The 16,914-nt window shown below is 37.8% G+C and overlaps 2 protein-coding genes across 2 annotated transcripts in view; one reads left to right on the top strand and one right to left on the bottom strand.

Moving 5' to 3' along the window:
* impg1b (interphotoreceptor matrix proteoglycan 1b) overlaps positions 1–1,833 on the top strand; it is a 49,639-nt gene extending 47,806 nt beyond the window's left edge. The window contains exon 18 of the mRNA XM_038307025.1: positions 1,273–1,833. Within this exon, the coding sequence (XP_038162953.1) occupies positions 1,273–1,356 (84 nt within the window). The 3' untranslated portion in view covers positions 1,357–1,833. The remainder of the gene's footprint in view (positions 1–1,272) is intronic.
* Positions 1,834–3,087: 1,254 nt separating this feature from the next.
* myo6b (myosin VIb) overlaps positions 3,088–16,914 on the bottom strand; it is an 80,815-nt gene continuing 66,988 nt past the window's right edge. The window contains exons 31-33 of the mRNA XM_038307050.1: positions 16,052–16,186; positions 9,130–9,348; positions 3,088–4,177 (exon numbers count right to left, since the gene is read on the bottom strand). Coding sequence (XP_038162978.1) covers positions 3,978–4,177; positions 9,130–9,348; positions 16,052–16,186 — 554 coding nt within the window. The 3' untranslated portion in view covers positions 3,088–3,977. The remainder of the gene's footprint in view (positions 4,178–9,129; positions 9,349–16,051; positions 16,187–16,914) is intronic.

The raw sequence follows: 16,914 nt of genomic DNA on the forward strand, positions 1-16,914 counted from the left end.
GACTAAACCTGAAACATTCTGTGGTGAAAGACATATAGCGCCCCCTTCGGTCACAATACGGTGGGGCACAAAATATAGTATAGTTTAACAACATTGTTCTGTGTTTCCATCAATATGTTAGAAATGTTAAATGGTTATCGCACCTACCAAGCTTAAACACTACAGTGTACAAAAAAATTACATTTATTTGGACTATAGGGCTGAAAATAAAAAAAAAAGACACTTGGAATTTTAAATAGAAAATTTGGTTTTATTTTACTGATGTTTTTTTTCTCCAAATTAAAGGTATAGTGGAGGATGTTCTTTTTCTGGCTGGATCATCAAAATAAGTGGTCCTCCTAACTGACAATCATTCTGGTGTTATGTTTACGTAAGGCCGTCCTACGTGCTCGTCCACATTTTCACTTACTGGTGCAAGTTTGACATAGTGGAAAAATTGCAAATCTTCTTTTGGAAAGTAATCCTGTATGAGCGATGCAAACAGCAACAACTAAACACAGTGTGCACAAGGAGAAATGGGCTCGTGCACGCTCTCTCACACGTTTAATAAGCGTTCCCTCTCGGGAGCGGGTACAGGTTGTACATGTGCTTTTTTTTTTTTAAGTGGAGAGGGCGGATCTTTTCAAAAATTTGCCAAAATCCTCCATTATACCTTTAATGCATTTTTTTTTTTTCAAATTACATGGCCATTCCTGTTTTCTGCCAATAGGAATGGCCTAATCTACTCAAAGTATAGACCTAAACCCACCTGAGAAGCTGTGTCGATGTAAACTGCCAGATCATATTTCCTTTTACTTCTGCTTCACAATTATGCTTTATTTTAAGTTGGTCCATCATTTACTACATTAATGAACAAAACTAAAATCTGTTTTAATGTGCTGGAGTGAAGGTAAAGTACGATCCATCTGCTTTTAGTTTTCACATAAAAAGCCTGCCATAAGATAACTAATCAGACAAAAAAATCTTTTTCAGCTGTTTGATGCCTGCAAAGGTAAAATATTGTGAACACCATCTGAATTCTTTATTTTTTTTAACTCACAAACAGAATCATCGCTGCTTTTTTGTGATCAATTATTTTCTTTAAAAGCAGAGAAATAATCGGAACTGTTGCACAATCATTTCCTTGGGAAAACACTCTCCAAATGAAATACTGTTGATTCTAGCTTTTGTAATTTGCCTTCTGATAATTGCTGTCTGCCATACGCATGATAATTATAAATACATTATACCCCATCTGGAATAAACTGAAACTTTACATCTTCTTCCCCCTAGACATGGCGACTGCCAAGTGAATACAGAACGTGCTGTCTGCTGAGGGCGACTGACAGTGACTGTTTCGAAGTCACAGTCCTCTAATAACACCTTTATCTAGTGCAAAGCATGAGGAAAAGGAAGAACTGCTACTGTTTAACTGTGTCTAGTATAAGTGTTCATAGTGAAGAAAGTCTCTTGTTAGACAGTGAGCTCTGGGGATGAATCTGTGTTCGAGGAGAACCTAATATTTATGACCTTATAAATAGTAGGAACATTTCCTATTCCCTTGACAAAGGCTGCTCTTTCCTCACAATGAGGTATTTATTAATATTATTTTTTTTTTTTTGAAAGATGCACATGGGTGCGTCTCCTTGCATGTTTAGACAAAGTAATATATTTTTGTTTCAATGCCATTTTTTTGTGTCGTTTCCCAAAAAGAGAATGTACTGTATAAGCTATTGACTTGGCTGCTATGTTGTCTCTCCATCAGTCACATCCAATTCACATCCTTATCGTTAATCATAAGATTTGGACATATTTTTATACAATTTTCATTTAATGCAAATAAAATAAAGGTTTTCAAAAGAATACGTTTTTTGTTTTTGATGGCTTGAGTTGGTTGTAATAGTTACCATGCCGCATGCATCAGATTTAAAGAGAAAAGCTAAACAAATAAAGAAAAAAGAAAAACTGACTAAATATTATAACATATGTTAAAATTTATCATAACAAACATAGATGAGAGGGAAAAGCTACCAAAGTTTCTTTGGTCAGCACTAAGCTAATGCAACTAATGACCAAAGTTAAGTTTTTAATCAGATTATAATAATGCATATTAGGATAAAAAAATATGGAGATAACTGAATCATTCTTCCCATAAGTGTCATATAATGCAGGTAAAGTTGTTTAAAAAATACAGATGCAGACATAATCTGCTTGTAATCTGTTTGTTGATGGGTTTCCCCTCAGTATTTTTGTCATTTACCTTCATGTATAGGTACATTTTAACACACGTTTAAGAGTTAATCCATTTAAAGAAATTAAGCAAAAAAAAAAAGTTTTTTTAAATCATGCATTGTTTACATTTTTCAAAAAGCACAAATCAATATCTGACAAATCTTCAAAAAAGAAGTGTTAGGTATTTGTTAAGAGTTTAAGAATTAGACACACGCATTGTCCAACACCTAAGCCCTCTATAAGGAGGGAAAGTCAGAAAAGGACATAGCTAAAAACAAAGTGACTGTGCAAAGTGTTATATTAAAGCATTAATATGGAAAGGAAGGTAAAAGTTTGCTGGAGGGGGAAAACCCATTAGACAGCCATAAACAAATCAATGCAGTGTGGATAACTGCTGGAATAAAAATGGTTAATAGACACCATTATCAAAGGTACCTAGAACATTGTCTTAGTTTCTGCTGTTATTCTGGGTCCAGAGGCTTTGGATGATTTTAGAATTCATGTCAACCTGGTGTTGGTCTTCTGTACTTTTATGAAGCTCAAAGACACATTAGTTGTCTTTCAGAAAATTAAAAGGCCTTTCAGGTTTGTATCTACCAAGTTTAATAACCACGTTTTCACTGTTTGACTGGGCCCACATGAGGATTGTCAAATGGTATCCTCCATTTATTTTTATAGTCACCCATCATCAGACGCTTGTGAAAAAAAACCTGATGATTAGGATTTATAAAACCCCTAAACTTCTTTTATATGAGGAATTAATTTCAAACAATTATGGAATCAACCCACGTATATAAACTATCAGTTATAAAGTGCTGCTGTATGTTTAAAATATTGACAGAGAATAATGATAGAAACAAACAAAAGAAATCAATGCATATTTCAGAAATGTTTATTTTCTTTTTTTTTTCCAGAGAAAAAGGCCATCATACAGGAGATGTTCAGTTGTCTTAAAATTTTATAGATAAATGATAGGTCACTTTCCCTTAACCATTGAAAAAAAAAGAAAGAAAAATCGTAACGCAAACGCCGATAACATTATAAGCTGTAGAACAACTCTGTATGCACAAAACTGCAAACATGAAAACACCTCCCCTTCCATTTGAAATCAGCATCACTAAAAAGGACTAAAGAGTCACAACGTGTCTAGCCAGGAAAAATAAATGATTTTTATTCCTCAAAGGCATCACATTTCTGCAGCATTACATGAAATCTTCCATACATGATGACATCAAATGATCCAATATAGTCAGCGTCAGCTTGTTTTAAGAATGAGAATTGGATTTTGTGTAAAAAAATTCACATCATCACATATTTCTGTCTTAACTGTGACTGTCTTCCTTTATGGACACAAAAATTAAAAGCATGGATTTTATGGCATCACAAGACAGTTAAAACTCTTTAAACATCTAATTCTGTGTCATAATTTGGGTTTTAAGTTTAGAGCTACAAAGAATGAATCAATTAAGACTTCTGTGGTGCAACTTTACAGCAATTTAAGGCCTTAGGGTGGGCTTTTTCATTTCTGCACAGACTATTTTAAATTACTACCAGATTGCTAACACAACTAAAAGTGTTTCACTGCAAAATATTAAAAAATAAAACCAGTAATAAGAATCCATATCAAGTGAGCAAATTGCTAAAAGATTAAAAGATTGTGCAGGCAGCATCTGTGGTCATTTCCTAACGACCCCACAAACCACAGAGACAGTGTGCTGCCCGTGAGTGTGCAGAAGCATCAGTATTGTGTTTCAGGGTGAGCGGGATCACTTAAGAAGACTTTGCAGCATGGCGGTGGCGTGTGTTGGGCGGGCCTGCTTGTTCTCTATCGCTTTCTTTAGGTACTGAATCCCGTCACAGCGCTCCCAGATTTCCTCAAACTGCCTGGGAAGGATCTCAGCTCCTCTCTTCCTGGTCAGACCCGTCTCCTCCAGACTCAGCTCACACATCTCCATATCATCTTTACCTTTGGGATGGAGGAGGAGATCTTATTAAGGAGCAAATCTTATTAAAAATTGTATCTGATAATTGTCATGATTTTTCACTCAAAGTCAATGCAAATCTTGAATTCAGTTTGAGTTTGAATATTACATCAGATTTATAAAGATATGAAATGTTCAGCTGCAGACTCCAATACACACAAGCAGCATGCATAACAGCTATCTTAGTAAGACTGTAAAGCAATCCTAACAATAGGATCCAAAATAAATTAACATCTCTGTTGGATAATGTCTCCCACCCCATGCATGAAGCTGTTTCATAACTGGAGAGCTCCTTCAGTGACAGACTGCTGCACCCTAAATGCACCAGGGAGCGTTATCACAGATCCTTCCTCCCAGCAGCTGGAAGACTTTATTACCACCACTGTTCCCAATAACCTCAATATGTTGTTACATTCATGCTGATTTTGCACAGTTTCTTAGTCAGTTAAACAACATGCAGCTATCATAATGCACATACTATAAATATATAGTCTATAGCTGTATATTGGTTATTTATTCTCCAGGTGCACAGTATTTATATTGTTACGTTGACAGCATGGCTTTTTTTTAATCTTTGCAATTAGTTGAACATTTGGATGAGAGTAAATTTTGCATTTCAGGGGTCTCAGATAATGGTCCCAAAAAAAGAAAACTGACCAGATCTAAAACTTTGAGAGAAACTTTCAAGATGAAAACAAAGGTCATTAAAAGCAATAATGCAGATTAGCTAAAAGGCACTATTAAGATAACCTGAACACCTCAGGTGAGCATTGTAATCATTCTGTTGTAGTATTTTGTTTGCATAATAGAATGATTTTTATGTTTTCATCTGCTGCCAGCTAGACACTTTAAATATTTATTATGTGCAATGGGGCACCGGTGGTAAAATAGAAAGGCTGGCATTAGTTTAGAAGCACGATGCTGCCCATCCAAAGGCAATACTTAAATATCCCACCGTTTTTGTTTTTTTTATGAGTCTGTCTAAAATTCAAGCAGCCAAAGAAAGAACAGCTGTGTTAACACAATAATAACATGTTAGCATACCCAGTATTAATTCGTAGACTATACCCTTTTTTCTCCCGCTCAGGAAGGTAATTCTTTATTTTAACTTCAGGGTCTCCATAGAATAATGGCTACATTTGGAAGTGTTTGACATTTAAAGATGTTCTAAAGCAAAGATGGTATATGAATACTTCAATAACTTATTAGCTGAATATTTCTTATGTCTAAAACTAAAATGGTAAATGGCCTATACTTATATAGCACATTTTTGTTTTTAAGTCAGGAGACTTGACCAAAGCGTGTTAGTCTACATTCAGTCATTCACCCATTCACTCACACGCTGATGGTGGCAAACTACATAGGGCCCTCTGACCACCATCAGTAGGCAATGTGGGTGAAGTGTGTTGCACAAAGACACAACAACACTGAAAGTCAGAGGTAGAGCTTGAACTGACAACCCTTCGATTGCAGGGCAAACTCCTGCATCCACTGTTGCCACCAACACCAAGTTTCATATATTACATCAAATTGTTTAGTTTAAAAAAGAACAAACAATGGCATAGAATTCCAATGTAGTGAAAAAAAACTTCATATGTTGTTCTTTTCTCCGTTTTACTGAGTAGAGTAAACAAGCGAGAGACATGTTCAAATATGTATGGAAAGAAGTATGGAATCACCTTTTTTTTTATTTCAGTACTTTGCCCATTGATGTTTTGTGGATCTAAGAAGGCGTTCGACCGTGTCCCTTGTGGTGCCCTGTGGGGGGTGCTCCGGGAGTATGGGGTGCGGGGCCAAGACTAGATCGCAAATACAAGCCGCGGAAATCCGTTTTCTTCGTAGGGTGGCTGGGCGCACCCTTCGAGGCAGACTGGCTGTCTGAGTCTCATCCACACCATCTGCTTTCACTGCAACTGATAACTGTTACTACTTCAGTCATTCAGATTGTCTCCAAAGACTTGTGAACCATAATGATCAAATGCATCAGCTGTCTTTATGAGACTGGGTTTTTGGTAACAATAGCCTACATGGGAACTTATGGCCTACGGATCAAAGCCCTAGAAAGTTGCTATCAGTGCATCCTGGGAATCCCTTGGTATGACTCTACTTAACACTGAGATACTCAGTAGCTAACCTTTCCATTGCAAAGACCCCAGCAGCAATTGGCCACGAATGGAAACTTGGTACTCTACAGTCCCAGGTCAAACTTGAGGGATATATGGGCAACAGTGGGCCCTAAAGATGCCATACAATAATGCTGTTGCACAAATCAACCAGTGTTGCTAGTTTAATCATTCAGATTGCCAGGTCAGGGAAACAGATCATAACAAGTAGGCTTCCAGGAGTCCATAGCCCAGGTTCAGGGTTCCAAGAATCCAACAGCAAGTCCAGGCAGAATGTTCAAATGGGAACAGGCTAGCTCAGTAGTTGAGAGGCAGAACAAGACATGATATCAGGAAAACTACGGTACATTAAAACTAGCTCACTCCACTGAGCCAAAACAGGAACAGGGCATGTTCAGTGGATAAGAAACAGGACATGATCAGGAACACTTAAACAATACTAAAAATCTCTCTCACCACTGGCCTCTGAGACAGAGAAAATCAAAGTTGAACTCAGCAACACAATCTCAGAAACAATGATCTGGCCCTGATAGCTGGGATTGAGCCGAATATAAAGCAGCAGGAGTAGATGGATAAGATGAGTGATAATGGGTAATGGGGCAGAGTTAGGCAGGTGAGTGAAATGAGCAATTAGGTCAGCTATTAGGGTCATGATCATGACATAGATAACTTAAGACATCCCTGGGTGGTGATGTTCATGGATTGGACGAGGCCTGTCACATACAGGTGCTGGTCATAAAATTAGAATATCATGAAAAAGTAGATTGATTTCAGTAATTCCATTTAAAAAGTGAAACTTGTATATTATATTCATACATTACATACAAACTCATATATTTCAGATGTTTATTTTGTTTAATTTTGATGATTACAAATGACAACAAATGAAAATCTCAAATTCATCATATCAGAAAATTAGAATATTGTGAAAAGGTTCAAAATTGATGGCCCCTGGTGCCACACTCTAATCAGCTAATTAACTCAAACCACCAGCAAAAGCCTTTAAATGGTCTTTCAGTCTAGTTCTATAGGCTACACAATCATGGGGAAGACTGCTGACTTGACAGTTGTCCAAAAGACGACCATCGACACCTTGCACAAGGAGGGCAAGACACAAAAGGTCATCGCTAAAGAGGCTGGCTGTTCACAGAGCTCAGTGTCCAAGCACATTAATAGAGAGGCGAAGGGAAGGAAAAGATGTGGTCGAAAAAAGTGTACAAGCAAGAGAGATAACCGCACCCTGGAGAGGATTGTGAAACAAAACCCATTCAAAAATGTGGGGGAGATTCACAAAGAGTGGACTGCAGCTGGAGTGAGTGCTTCAAGAACCACCACACACAGACGTATGAAAGACATGGGTTTCTGCTGTCGCATTCCTTGTGTCAAGCCACTCTTGAACCACAGACAGCGTCAGAAGCGTCTTGCCTGGGCTAAAGAGAAACAGGACTGGACTGCTGGTGAGTGGTCCAAAGTCATGTTCTCTGATGAAAGTAAATTTTGCATTTCCTTTGGAAATCAAGGTCCCAGAGTCTGGAGGAAAAGAAGAGAGGCACTTCATCCACGTTGCTTGAAGTCCAGTGTAAAGTTTCCACAGTCAGTGATGGTTTGGGGTGCCATGTCATCTGCTGGTGTTGGTCCATTGTGTTTTCTGAGGTCCAGGGTCAACGCAGCCACATACCAGGAAGTTTTAGAGCACTTCATGCTTCCTGCAGCTGACCAACTTTTTGGAGATGCAGATTTCATTTTCCAACAGGACTTGGCACCTGCACACAGTGCCAAAGCTACCAGTACCTGGTTGAAGGACCATGGTATCCCTGTTCTTAATTGGCCAGCAAACTCTCCTGACCTTAACCCCATAGCAAATCTATGGGGTATTGTGAAGAAGAAGATGCAATACACCAGACCCAACAATTCAGAAGAGCTAAAAGCCACTATTAGAGCAACCTGGGCTATCAAAACACCTGAGCAGTGCCACAGACTGATCGACTCCATGCCACGCCGCATTGCTGCAGTAATACAGGCCAAAGGAGGCCCAACTAAATACTGAGTGCTGTACATGCTCATACTTTTCATGTTCATACTTTTCAGTTGGCCAACATTTCTATAAATCCTTTGTTTTTATTGGTCTTCAGTAATATTCTAATTTTCTGATATGATGAATTTGAGATTTTCATTTGTTGTCATTTGTAATCATCAAAATTAAACAAAATAAACATCTGAAATATATGAGTTTGTATGTAATGTATGAATATAATATACAAGTTTCACTTTTTAAATGGAATTACTGAAATCAATCTACTTTTTCATGATATTCTAATTTTATGACCAGCACCTGTATATCTCTGTTTGTGATGACTATATTAGATGAGTTTAACTTTGAAAAGGGTAGTATATGTTTTTGCTTACTTGCGATTACTTCATCAGTAGCACTTAAGAATATACCCATAGGAATGCACTATGAAACAATTCCAACCAGTGTATACAAAACAAAATTTCATTGTGTATACAAAATGACAATAAAAGTTCTCTAAGTCTAAATCTAATCTCTGTTTTAAGATCTTTTTCACAGTCTTTAATTTGGGGGCTAAGTAATTTTCTCTCATAAACTTTTTCCCAGACAGTTTCCTGACAGTTTGTCTGCTCTTCCTGACTGGAATAATGAACAAAATGAGGTTACCTGCTTAGCAACAGAAAAGAGGGAAAACATTTTTTCTTTTTTTTTATATTCATCCATGGCTTCAAAAGACTGTAAAGTGATTATTCTAAAACAATATCCTTGTGATAGTATGAAAAAGAAAGAGCTGATGATTCACCTGCAACCAACACAATGGGCTGTTTATCTGGATGAAGCTCCATCTGTCTGGCGATCCAAGGCCCATCAAAGTGAGCATACCACCAGCCCTTCTTCTTATTCTGGGGGTCCTTGTACTGGTCAGCGGGCCGGATGAAAGGAATTCGAAAGTAACGCTGCTGTCGGTTCATTGCAACTTCGTGATGCTGGGTTGTTGTTGGAGGAGCTGGGTTCTGTTCAGCTGCAAAGCAATCATTTGAAAAACAAATGTGTAATACCGGGGGGCGGAGTTCACCATAGAAACAGATTGGTCTTATATAGATTTAACTTGACTTTTCCATGAGCAATGAGAACAAAATAAAATATACATGGAGCTTTACTGCAACAGGACTGAAGAATAAACTAAAAAACCCAACAAAAATAAATGGGAAAACTTAAAAAACAGCTTCTACCATCTTATTAAGACTCTAAATATATCTCGCTGCATCTGTGAATACAAGAATATGATCCAATTTAGAAACAAACAAAATGCAGAGGCCTAATTAGGGGAGCAGAAGTTCGCTTTTAATTTTCCATTATCCATTAAACCAATTACTTGGTTATTTTCGAAGATCTCATTCAGTTTATTACAGTGCTTACATTTCAATGAAGAATTTGCATTTGTCCCTTTTTTTAACATTAAACAGTCATTTATCCATTAGGTTTGTTATAATTAAAATCTTTTCCAAGAGACATTTGGCCAAAAAGGTAGGTGAAACTATAAAAATCTAAATTGACTTTGATTTGTTAAAGGAATAGTACACCCAAAACATGATTAGCCTTCATTTTCTACTCACCTCCATGCTGAACAACACTCTGGAGTACTTTTTTGATATCTCAAATGCATCTGGAGATCTGGGAGGCTTCTTGCTGTCTGCTGACATTCAAATAATGGAGGTCCATGGCGCCCGAGACAGAAAGGTCCATAAAAGTCCACAAAAACGTGTCAATATTCCTCCATACTGCTCGTCCAATGTAATCCAAGTGTCCTGAGTGGGTAGCATCCAGAATTTACTCGAAACGAAGTCATTTAGAATGTTTTTAGAGCATAAACAGTAGTGTATAGGATTTCCTAATAGCGCCCCCATGCGCGCTCACGATTCTACGGAAGCCGGCAGACCAAACCGGAAGGAAGTGCGCATTCAGCGTCTGGTCTGCCGATAATGCAAGCGTAGAAGAAGAAATGTGCTGTTTACCTGTGCAAAGAAAGAAACAACGAAAGAAAAATGTCTGAGGACTTCAGTGTTGAGGAAGAGCATGAGTTCTTTGCCGAGCTGAATGCGCTGGTTTGGTCTGCCGGCTTCCGTAGAATCGTGAGCGCGCATGGGGGCGCTATTAGGAAATCCTATACACTACTGTTTAGGCTCTAAAACGTTCTAAATGACTTCGTTTCGAGTAAATTCTGGATGCTACCCACTCAGGACACTTGGATTACATTGGACGAGCAGTATGGAGGAATATTGACAAGTTTTTGTGGACTTTTGTGGACCTTTCTGTCTCGGGCGCCATAGACCTCCATTATTTGAATGTCAGCAGACAGCAAGAAGTCTCCCAGATCTCCAGATGCATTTGAGATATCAAAAAAGTACTCCAGAGTGTTGTTCAGCATGGAGGTGAGTAGAAAATGAAGGCTAATCATGTTTTGGGTGTACTATTCCTTTAATGAATTTTAAAATTAGAGTTAGAATAGAAAGAATCTAAAAACAAGGTCCAGCTTAAGTTACAAAAAAAGCACCATCAGTTAAAAAAGCTGTATAAATACTTACGTTTTTCAGAGAGATTTAAGATCTCTGCAGATTTCTGCAATTTCCCAGCTTGGGATAAATAAAGTACATCTATCTATCTACGGTACTTTAATCTGTTGAATCTGAATTGAGTAAAGTTTAGACCTAATGCTGCGTCCCTAATGCACCTTGTCACACCTTGCCGATTTAGCCAGCGTATGCCCGACGACCCAGAATCTCTGGAAACACTGGCATACGCTGAACTTTCTATGTATTTTTTCAATTTTATACATAGATTATTAATAACGTCTGTCAAACGAAAGCCTAACTTATGCATAACACATGGCAGCCTAATGCCCATGAAATTATGCACAAGCATCATTGCATCAGCATTACGAAACATCAGTTGCCGGAGGGGAGGCGCCCGGTCTGCACAAAAAGATGTCTTTGATCATAAAAAAAAAGAATAAATAAAAAGAAAAAGAAAGAAAGAAGGTTTGCAGTCGCAGCAGATTCTGTCTGCTGGGAGGTTTGTTGGTCGTGGGCGCGAATGCAGGGAGGATCCATCACACTCACCTTCACGCTCACCCTATGATGGCGATGCAGTCTGCAGGAGAACTTACAGTTTCCCCCCTTTTTATACCAAAACGCTGCCAATACGCCATTATACTATAGCTCTAAGATAAAAACACGTTCAGCGCTCGTCTGGAACACGTAAAATACGTTGATATGTGTTGGAGAGAAGTTCTTGATAAGTCACGCATAAGATCTGCAAAAGTTACTCATAGGTTCTGGATAAGCTAGACGCCACGACTTATGAGTAACTTACACTTAATGTATGTCAATGATCAGACAATTGATCTCTAACTTATGCCCCACTTATGAGCATATGCTGGCATACGTCGGGAAATTTTGAGCTTGCTCAAACTTTCTTGACGTACTTGCTATATGTTGGTGTGCCAGCGTGTTTCAGCGTGATTTAGCGTGTTCATAACTTATACAAAACTGACCCATAATTCATCCAACATATGCCAGCATTTTTGCCGCATTTTTTATACGTCAGGCATACGCTGGTCTAAATCGTCAAGGTGTGACAGGGGCCTAAGACAATAAAAGTATTAATACTAGTTAACGATTATTCACTCACTTCAGCTTTGTACATAAAAACTTTCCTGTGCTGCGTTTAATATGGAAAAAGAAAGCGAATTAAGAACTAACAATCCATCCACACAAAACCCAAACAAAGTTCTGCTACTTTTGATTCTGGCGATGAGAAAATATTATCCAAATGACGGCGCACAGCCGACATGACTAAACCAGGGTTCCTACAGCCAGAGATGGCAAAAGTACTCACTTTCCGTACTTGAGTAAAAGTACAGATACTTGTGTTAAAAAATACTCTGGTAAAAGTGGAAGTACTGATTAAACTTCTTTACTCAAGTAAAAGTAACAAAGTACAGGCTTGTAAATTTACTTAAAGTATAAAAGTAAAAGTAGAAACCACTTTTTTCATGCCGTTGCCTACATTTTAAATGGATGTCTGCCAATAGGACTAGATCTCCGTTGTGTTCATTTTCAATCATCTCGTCGTCCATGCTACTATGCTAACGCCACCGCCACCAAGCTGCAATGATTTGCCGCCAATGAATACCGCCGAATCTGTTGATTCATCTTGTAGTGGTGCGTCAAATGCAACGTAGATTCCCATCCAATTAGATTGAATTTGGTATTGATGACGTGAAAAATAATAACGGTAACTCCATTGAAATGATTCAAAACTAAAGTAACGAGACAATTTTTAAAAATGTAAGGAGTAGAAAGTACAGATATTTGTGTAAAAATGTAAGGAGTAGAAGTAAAAAGTCGCCATAAAAATAAGTAGTAAAGTAAAGTAAAAATATCAGAAAAATCTACTTGAGTACAGTAACGAAGTATTTGTACTTCGTTACTTCACATCTCTGCCTACAGCATAAGGCAAGTTAAATTCAAGACTTTTAGGACTTTTTAATGCCACTTTAAATAAAAATTTAAGACCAAATTCACAAGAAACAAAAGAAAAACCTGCTTGCGACAACTTAACCCAAAGGTTTATTTTAACATAAACCACTGCACTAATGTTTCAAATTTTGAAAAGCTTCCCATACAGGAAGAAAGCTAAAAACACACAAATGACAGATATATTTGAGAATTATTTAACTGAATTCACAAACTTTGTTTTAGCAGGGAACAAAACAAATCAGTTTAAAGCCACAACATAACCAGTGCTAAGTCTTTTTTGCAGCTATTTTTCTTTGTATGGTTTTCTTAGTATGTTTGATTTGGTGATAAGTGGAGGCGCTGCAGAGACAAGGGTGGAACTAAACTGAGAAATACCGGCTGTTTCTCCGTAACTCCATTTTGACGCTTTGTGTTTCGTGCTTCGCATGTGCGACTCCACTGCCTTAATTCCCATCGTTCTGAGCTTGAATGACTTCTTAAACAAAATCCACTGAGCCTCATGTATGTTCCCTGGTTTTAGCCATGGAGAAAACTCTTGGCTGGAGACAATTTTGGTTACTTTTACACTTGCTCATATTTTCCAGACAAAAAGTTAATGGCGCATCTCCCAAATGTTCCCCGGCCGCAACAACGCTTTTATTGGTTCCGCTATCGGGACGGAACCAATAATGGCCGTTATTTTTTCAAAGAAAAAAAAAAAGGTACATTTTAACGTTTTATTAAGATTACAAAATAAATCATAATAAAAATAATCCTATTTATGATGTTTTAAAAATCAAGACCTAAGAAAGACTGATTTAAGACATTTTAATACCAATTAAGGCCTTAGTTTTTTTTTGAAGAATTCAATGCCTTTTAAGACTTTTTAAGGACCCGCGGGAACCCTGTAAACACTGCCGAACTCAAAACGAGAGCCTCATCTTTCATCCGCTGCACCGGTGTTGTGATAATTAATGTTTTCTTGAGCAAATTATTTCCTCCTCTAATTTCGTAGCGCACCTTCTGCAAGGAGAACTTACCTTTTTTTTTATAACACACTTATTCTTAATTATTGTCTTAACAGATACCTGCTTCTTTTCTTACGCATTCTGGCTAGAATGCAAAGCACTTTAACGTAGTGCTGCCAAACTTATGAATAATTTCAGCCTAATTTCATCCGTGTTTTTTTTTTTATTTTTTTGTTCATTTGGAATCTTTCATATGATAAAACCCACTAACTGAATCACTGACTAGAAATCATTTTGCTCCTCTGTCCACCAAAGTAAATGACGCTGAGGAGATAAATTATGAAACCTTATTGTTTTTTTACTTCAGCTCCGACATTCAGCCCAGCACTGCACTACAGCCAGAAAAAAGTATAAAGTAACTATAATAAAACTGTCTATTATCATTATAACTCTGTAACAAAGTCAAATATTTAAAATATTATTAAACAGTATTAAGTGTAAAAAGTTGTCATCTGATATAATAGATTTCCACTGACTATATGAGGAATGTTTTTGATGTTTCTTATATATTCACTTGCAGGGGACTGTATAAAAGAAGCCGACCCCTCACTATAAACCGGGTCCCCTGGACTGGCTCTGATAAAAACTGTCCACTTTGTAGAAAGGTTTCTTGTTGGAAATCTGAAGATCATTTCACTTTGATATTTCCGTTTTTATAAGTTATTTATTGACACTGAGGATTTTCTGTTTATAAACAGTATTTCATAGCTTTACAATTGAATATCTGAAGATTGCTAAACTATCAGAAATGTTCATTGTGCTCAATATGTTGTTTAATATACAGAATAATCAAATTATTTCTAATTATGTCAATAGTAAAGATCAGTGATCAGTAGGGTGTGTAATCCTTTGACCAGTCTAAACTTGATCACTAAGCACCGTGCCATGCTGTGTTCGTACAACGCTACTCTGCACTGCCACTCCACAAATAAATACTCAACCTATAAAACCTATAAAAGAAAACCTGTGTGACCCAACCTGAAGCCATTCAGATTTTCATTCTAAGATTGTACTGCATCAGTGAGATGTTTTATTTTAGATTGAAGACTCCATTATCAGCAGTTATGTATTTCCAATCTAACATTAGAGAAAATAATCCTGCAGTCAGTGTTGAACATGGTTGAGGGTTAAGTTCTCAGTTTTTCCATCAAACTCAGTGATACATAAAATCATGACTCTCTACTTGAACGTGTTCCTACTGCAAGTGTCTAAAGTGCAAATAAGACATTACAACATAGCCTGCTGTGTATGCAGTAGGGGTGGAACGGTTCACAAAATACACGGTTCGGTTCACGGTTTCGTGGTCACGGTTTTCGGTTCGGTATATGCTGATTGTTAGCCCGAAATCCCATAAAAATTTATGAAATTAATGAAAAAAAAAAAAAAATTAGTGAATTGTAATTATTTTTAATGATCCGCGGGAACCCTGGATAATTTCTGCATGTTTTGCTGCTTTTAATTTAATCATCTCGCGCATGCCCTCTACGATCTCCAAGGACCTCAGAGCGGACGGGAGCCACAGCGGAGGCTGTAGGCTTTGCTTTGCGCAGGCGGTCTGGAGCGCAGCGGGACTGAGCGCTGACGGAGTATGAGGGATTTCGGGGTTAGCATGACATGTTGCTGTTAGCATTAACAAAACGTGTTGCACAATGCTTGCACACTGTTGCACTTTTATCCACAACTTTGTTTCAGCCGTCATCGTAGGTCACTCTAAATGCAAAGCGGTCCCATACAGCAGACCTATAAAGTGCTGCTGGCGCGTCTTCCAACTCCTGTTCTTTCCCACTCGCCATACCCACACAATTCTCCACAACAACAGAGTTTTTTCTGCTACACCCGGCTACGCTGCTTCGCTTCGTCTTCTTCTTGTTTACTACTGGTGGTTGGCTTTGGTCGCAGTACCGCCACCTTCTGCTCTGGAGTGTACACGCTTCGCCTATGAGAAAAAGGAGCAGCGCATGAACCGAACGCAACACACGCAAAACGAAACGAGACAGTCGAACCGAACGGTTCGGACGGTTTTCATAAACCGTTCCATCCCTAGTATGCAGAGAAACAAGCCTGTATGACAGCTGACTTGGTTTACAATATGGACGCGTTTCTTCATTCAATCGACAAGAGTATTAATATATATAAAATCAGGTCAACTGGATGACAGGAACAATAAAATACAAACCATAGTCAGTGATGGATTTAGGAGCCCTCATGTCACTCCCGTCGTCATTCTGTTTCTTGTTCTTGGACTTCCAGGCATGGTAAACCTTCAGACGACGGTGAAATTCCTCTCTGCAGGCTGCCAGCAGGTCAATGTCTTTAAAAGTAAAAAATTCAAACAATCAATCAATCAATCAACCAACCAACTCCAACAGTGGGGAATTTCTAAGTACTTAGTCCGAAAGACGATTCGGAGATTATTTATTACCTTCGGCAGTCATCAATCTACACTCTTAAAAACTTTTTAAACTTTTAATATTGTGGAGAGATTCTTTAACAGTTTAAATATTAGTTTCTAAAGTCATGATTTTTTGTGTTAAAGTTAAAATATAATCACACCCAAACCAATTCTTCATGATTTGGTTTCTTGCTGAGCATTAGATTAAATGTTTGTACCCACTCACATCTTTTCATTACGCGTCCAACTGGTTTCACTGCTGGACGTCTAAGAGCAACAAAATTGCCAAAATATGAAGTTAACTGAGAAATGATGGCATTTGGATTTCTCTCAGTGTAACCAAAAGATGATGACAACATGAGAACCAACTAAAATACATTCAAATTAATTCATAATAACATAGCATCTGTTAGATTCCTGATGAGATCCTCATGTAATATCAGTGAAACCATCATAGCTTATTTTCAAATGTTCTCAAAAAGCCAAGAAATAATAATTATCAGTAAAGTTTGGAGAAGTAATAATAGAGAAGCTTCAGTTTGGCTGAGATGGATCAGAAAAAGAACATTTCCTCTCTGCAGATGTGAAAAAATGCTAAACTTTACTTTTTTAGATATCATGTTCACAGCTGGACCCCAAGACTTCTA

The sequence above is a fragment of the Cyprinodon tularosa genome, unplaced genomic scaffold (genome assembly GCF_016077235.1).
Source record: "Cyprinodon tularosa strain WSP-4 unplaced genomic scaffold, ASM1607723v1 ctg6, whole genome shotgun sequence".
NCBI classification, from domain to species: domain Eukaryota; kingdom Metazoa; phylum Chordata; class Actinopteri; order Cyprinodontiformes; family Cyprinodontidae; genus Cyprinodon; species Cyprinodon tularosa.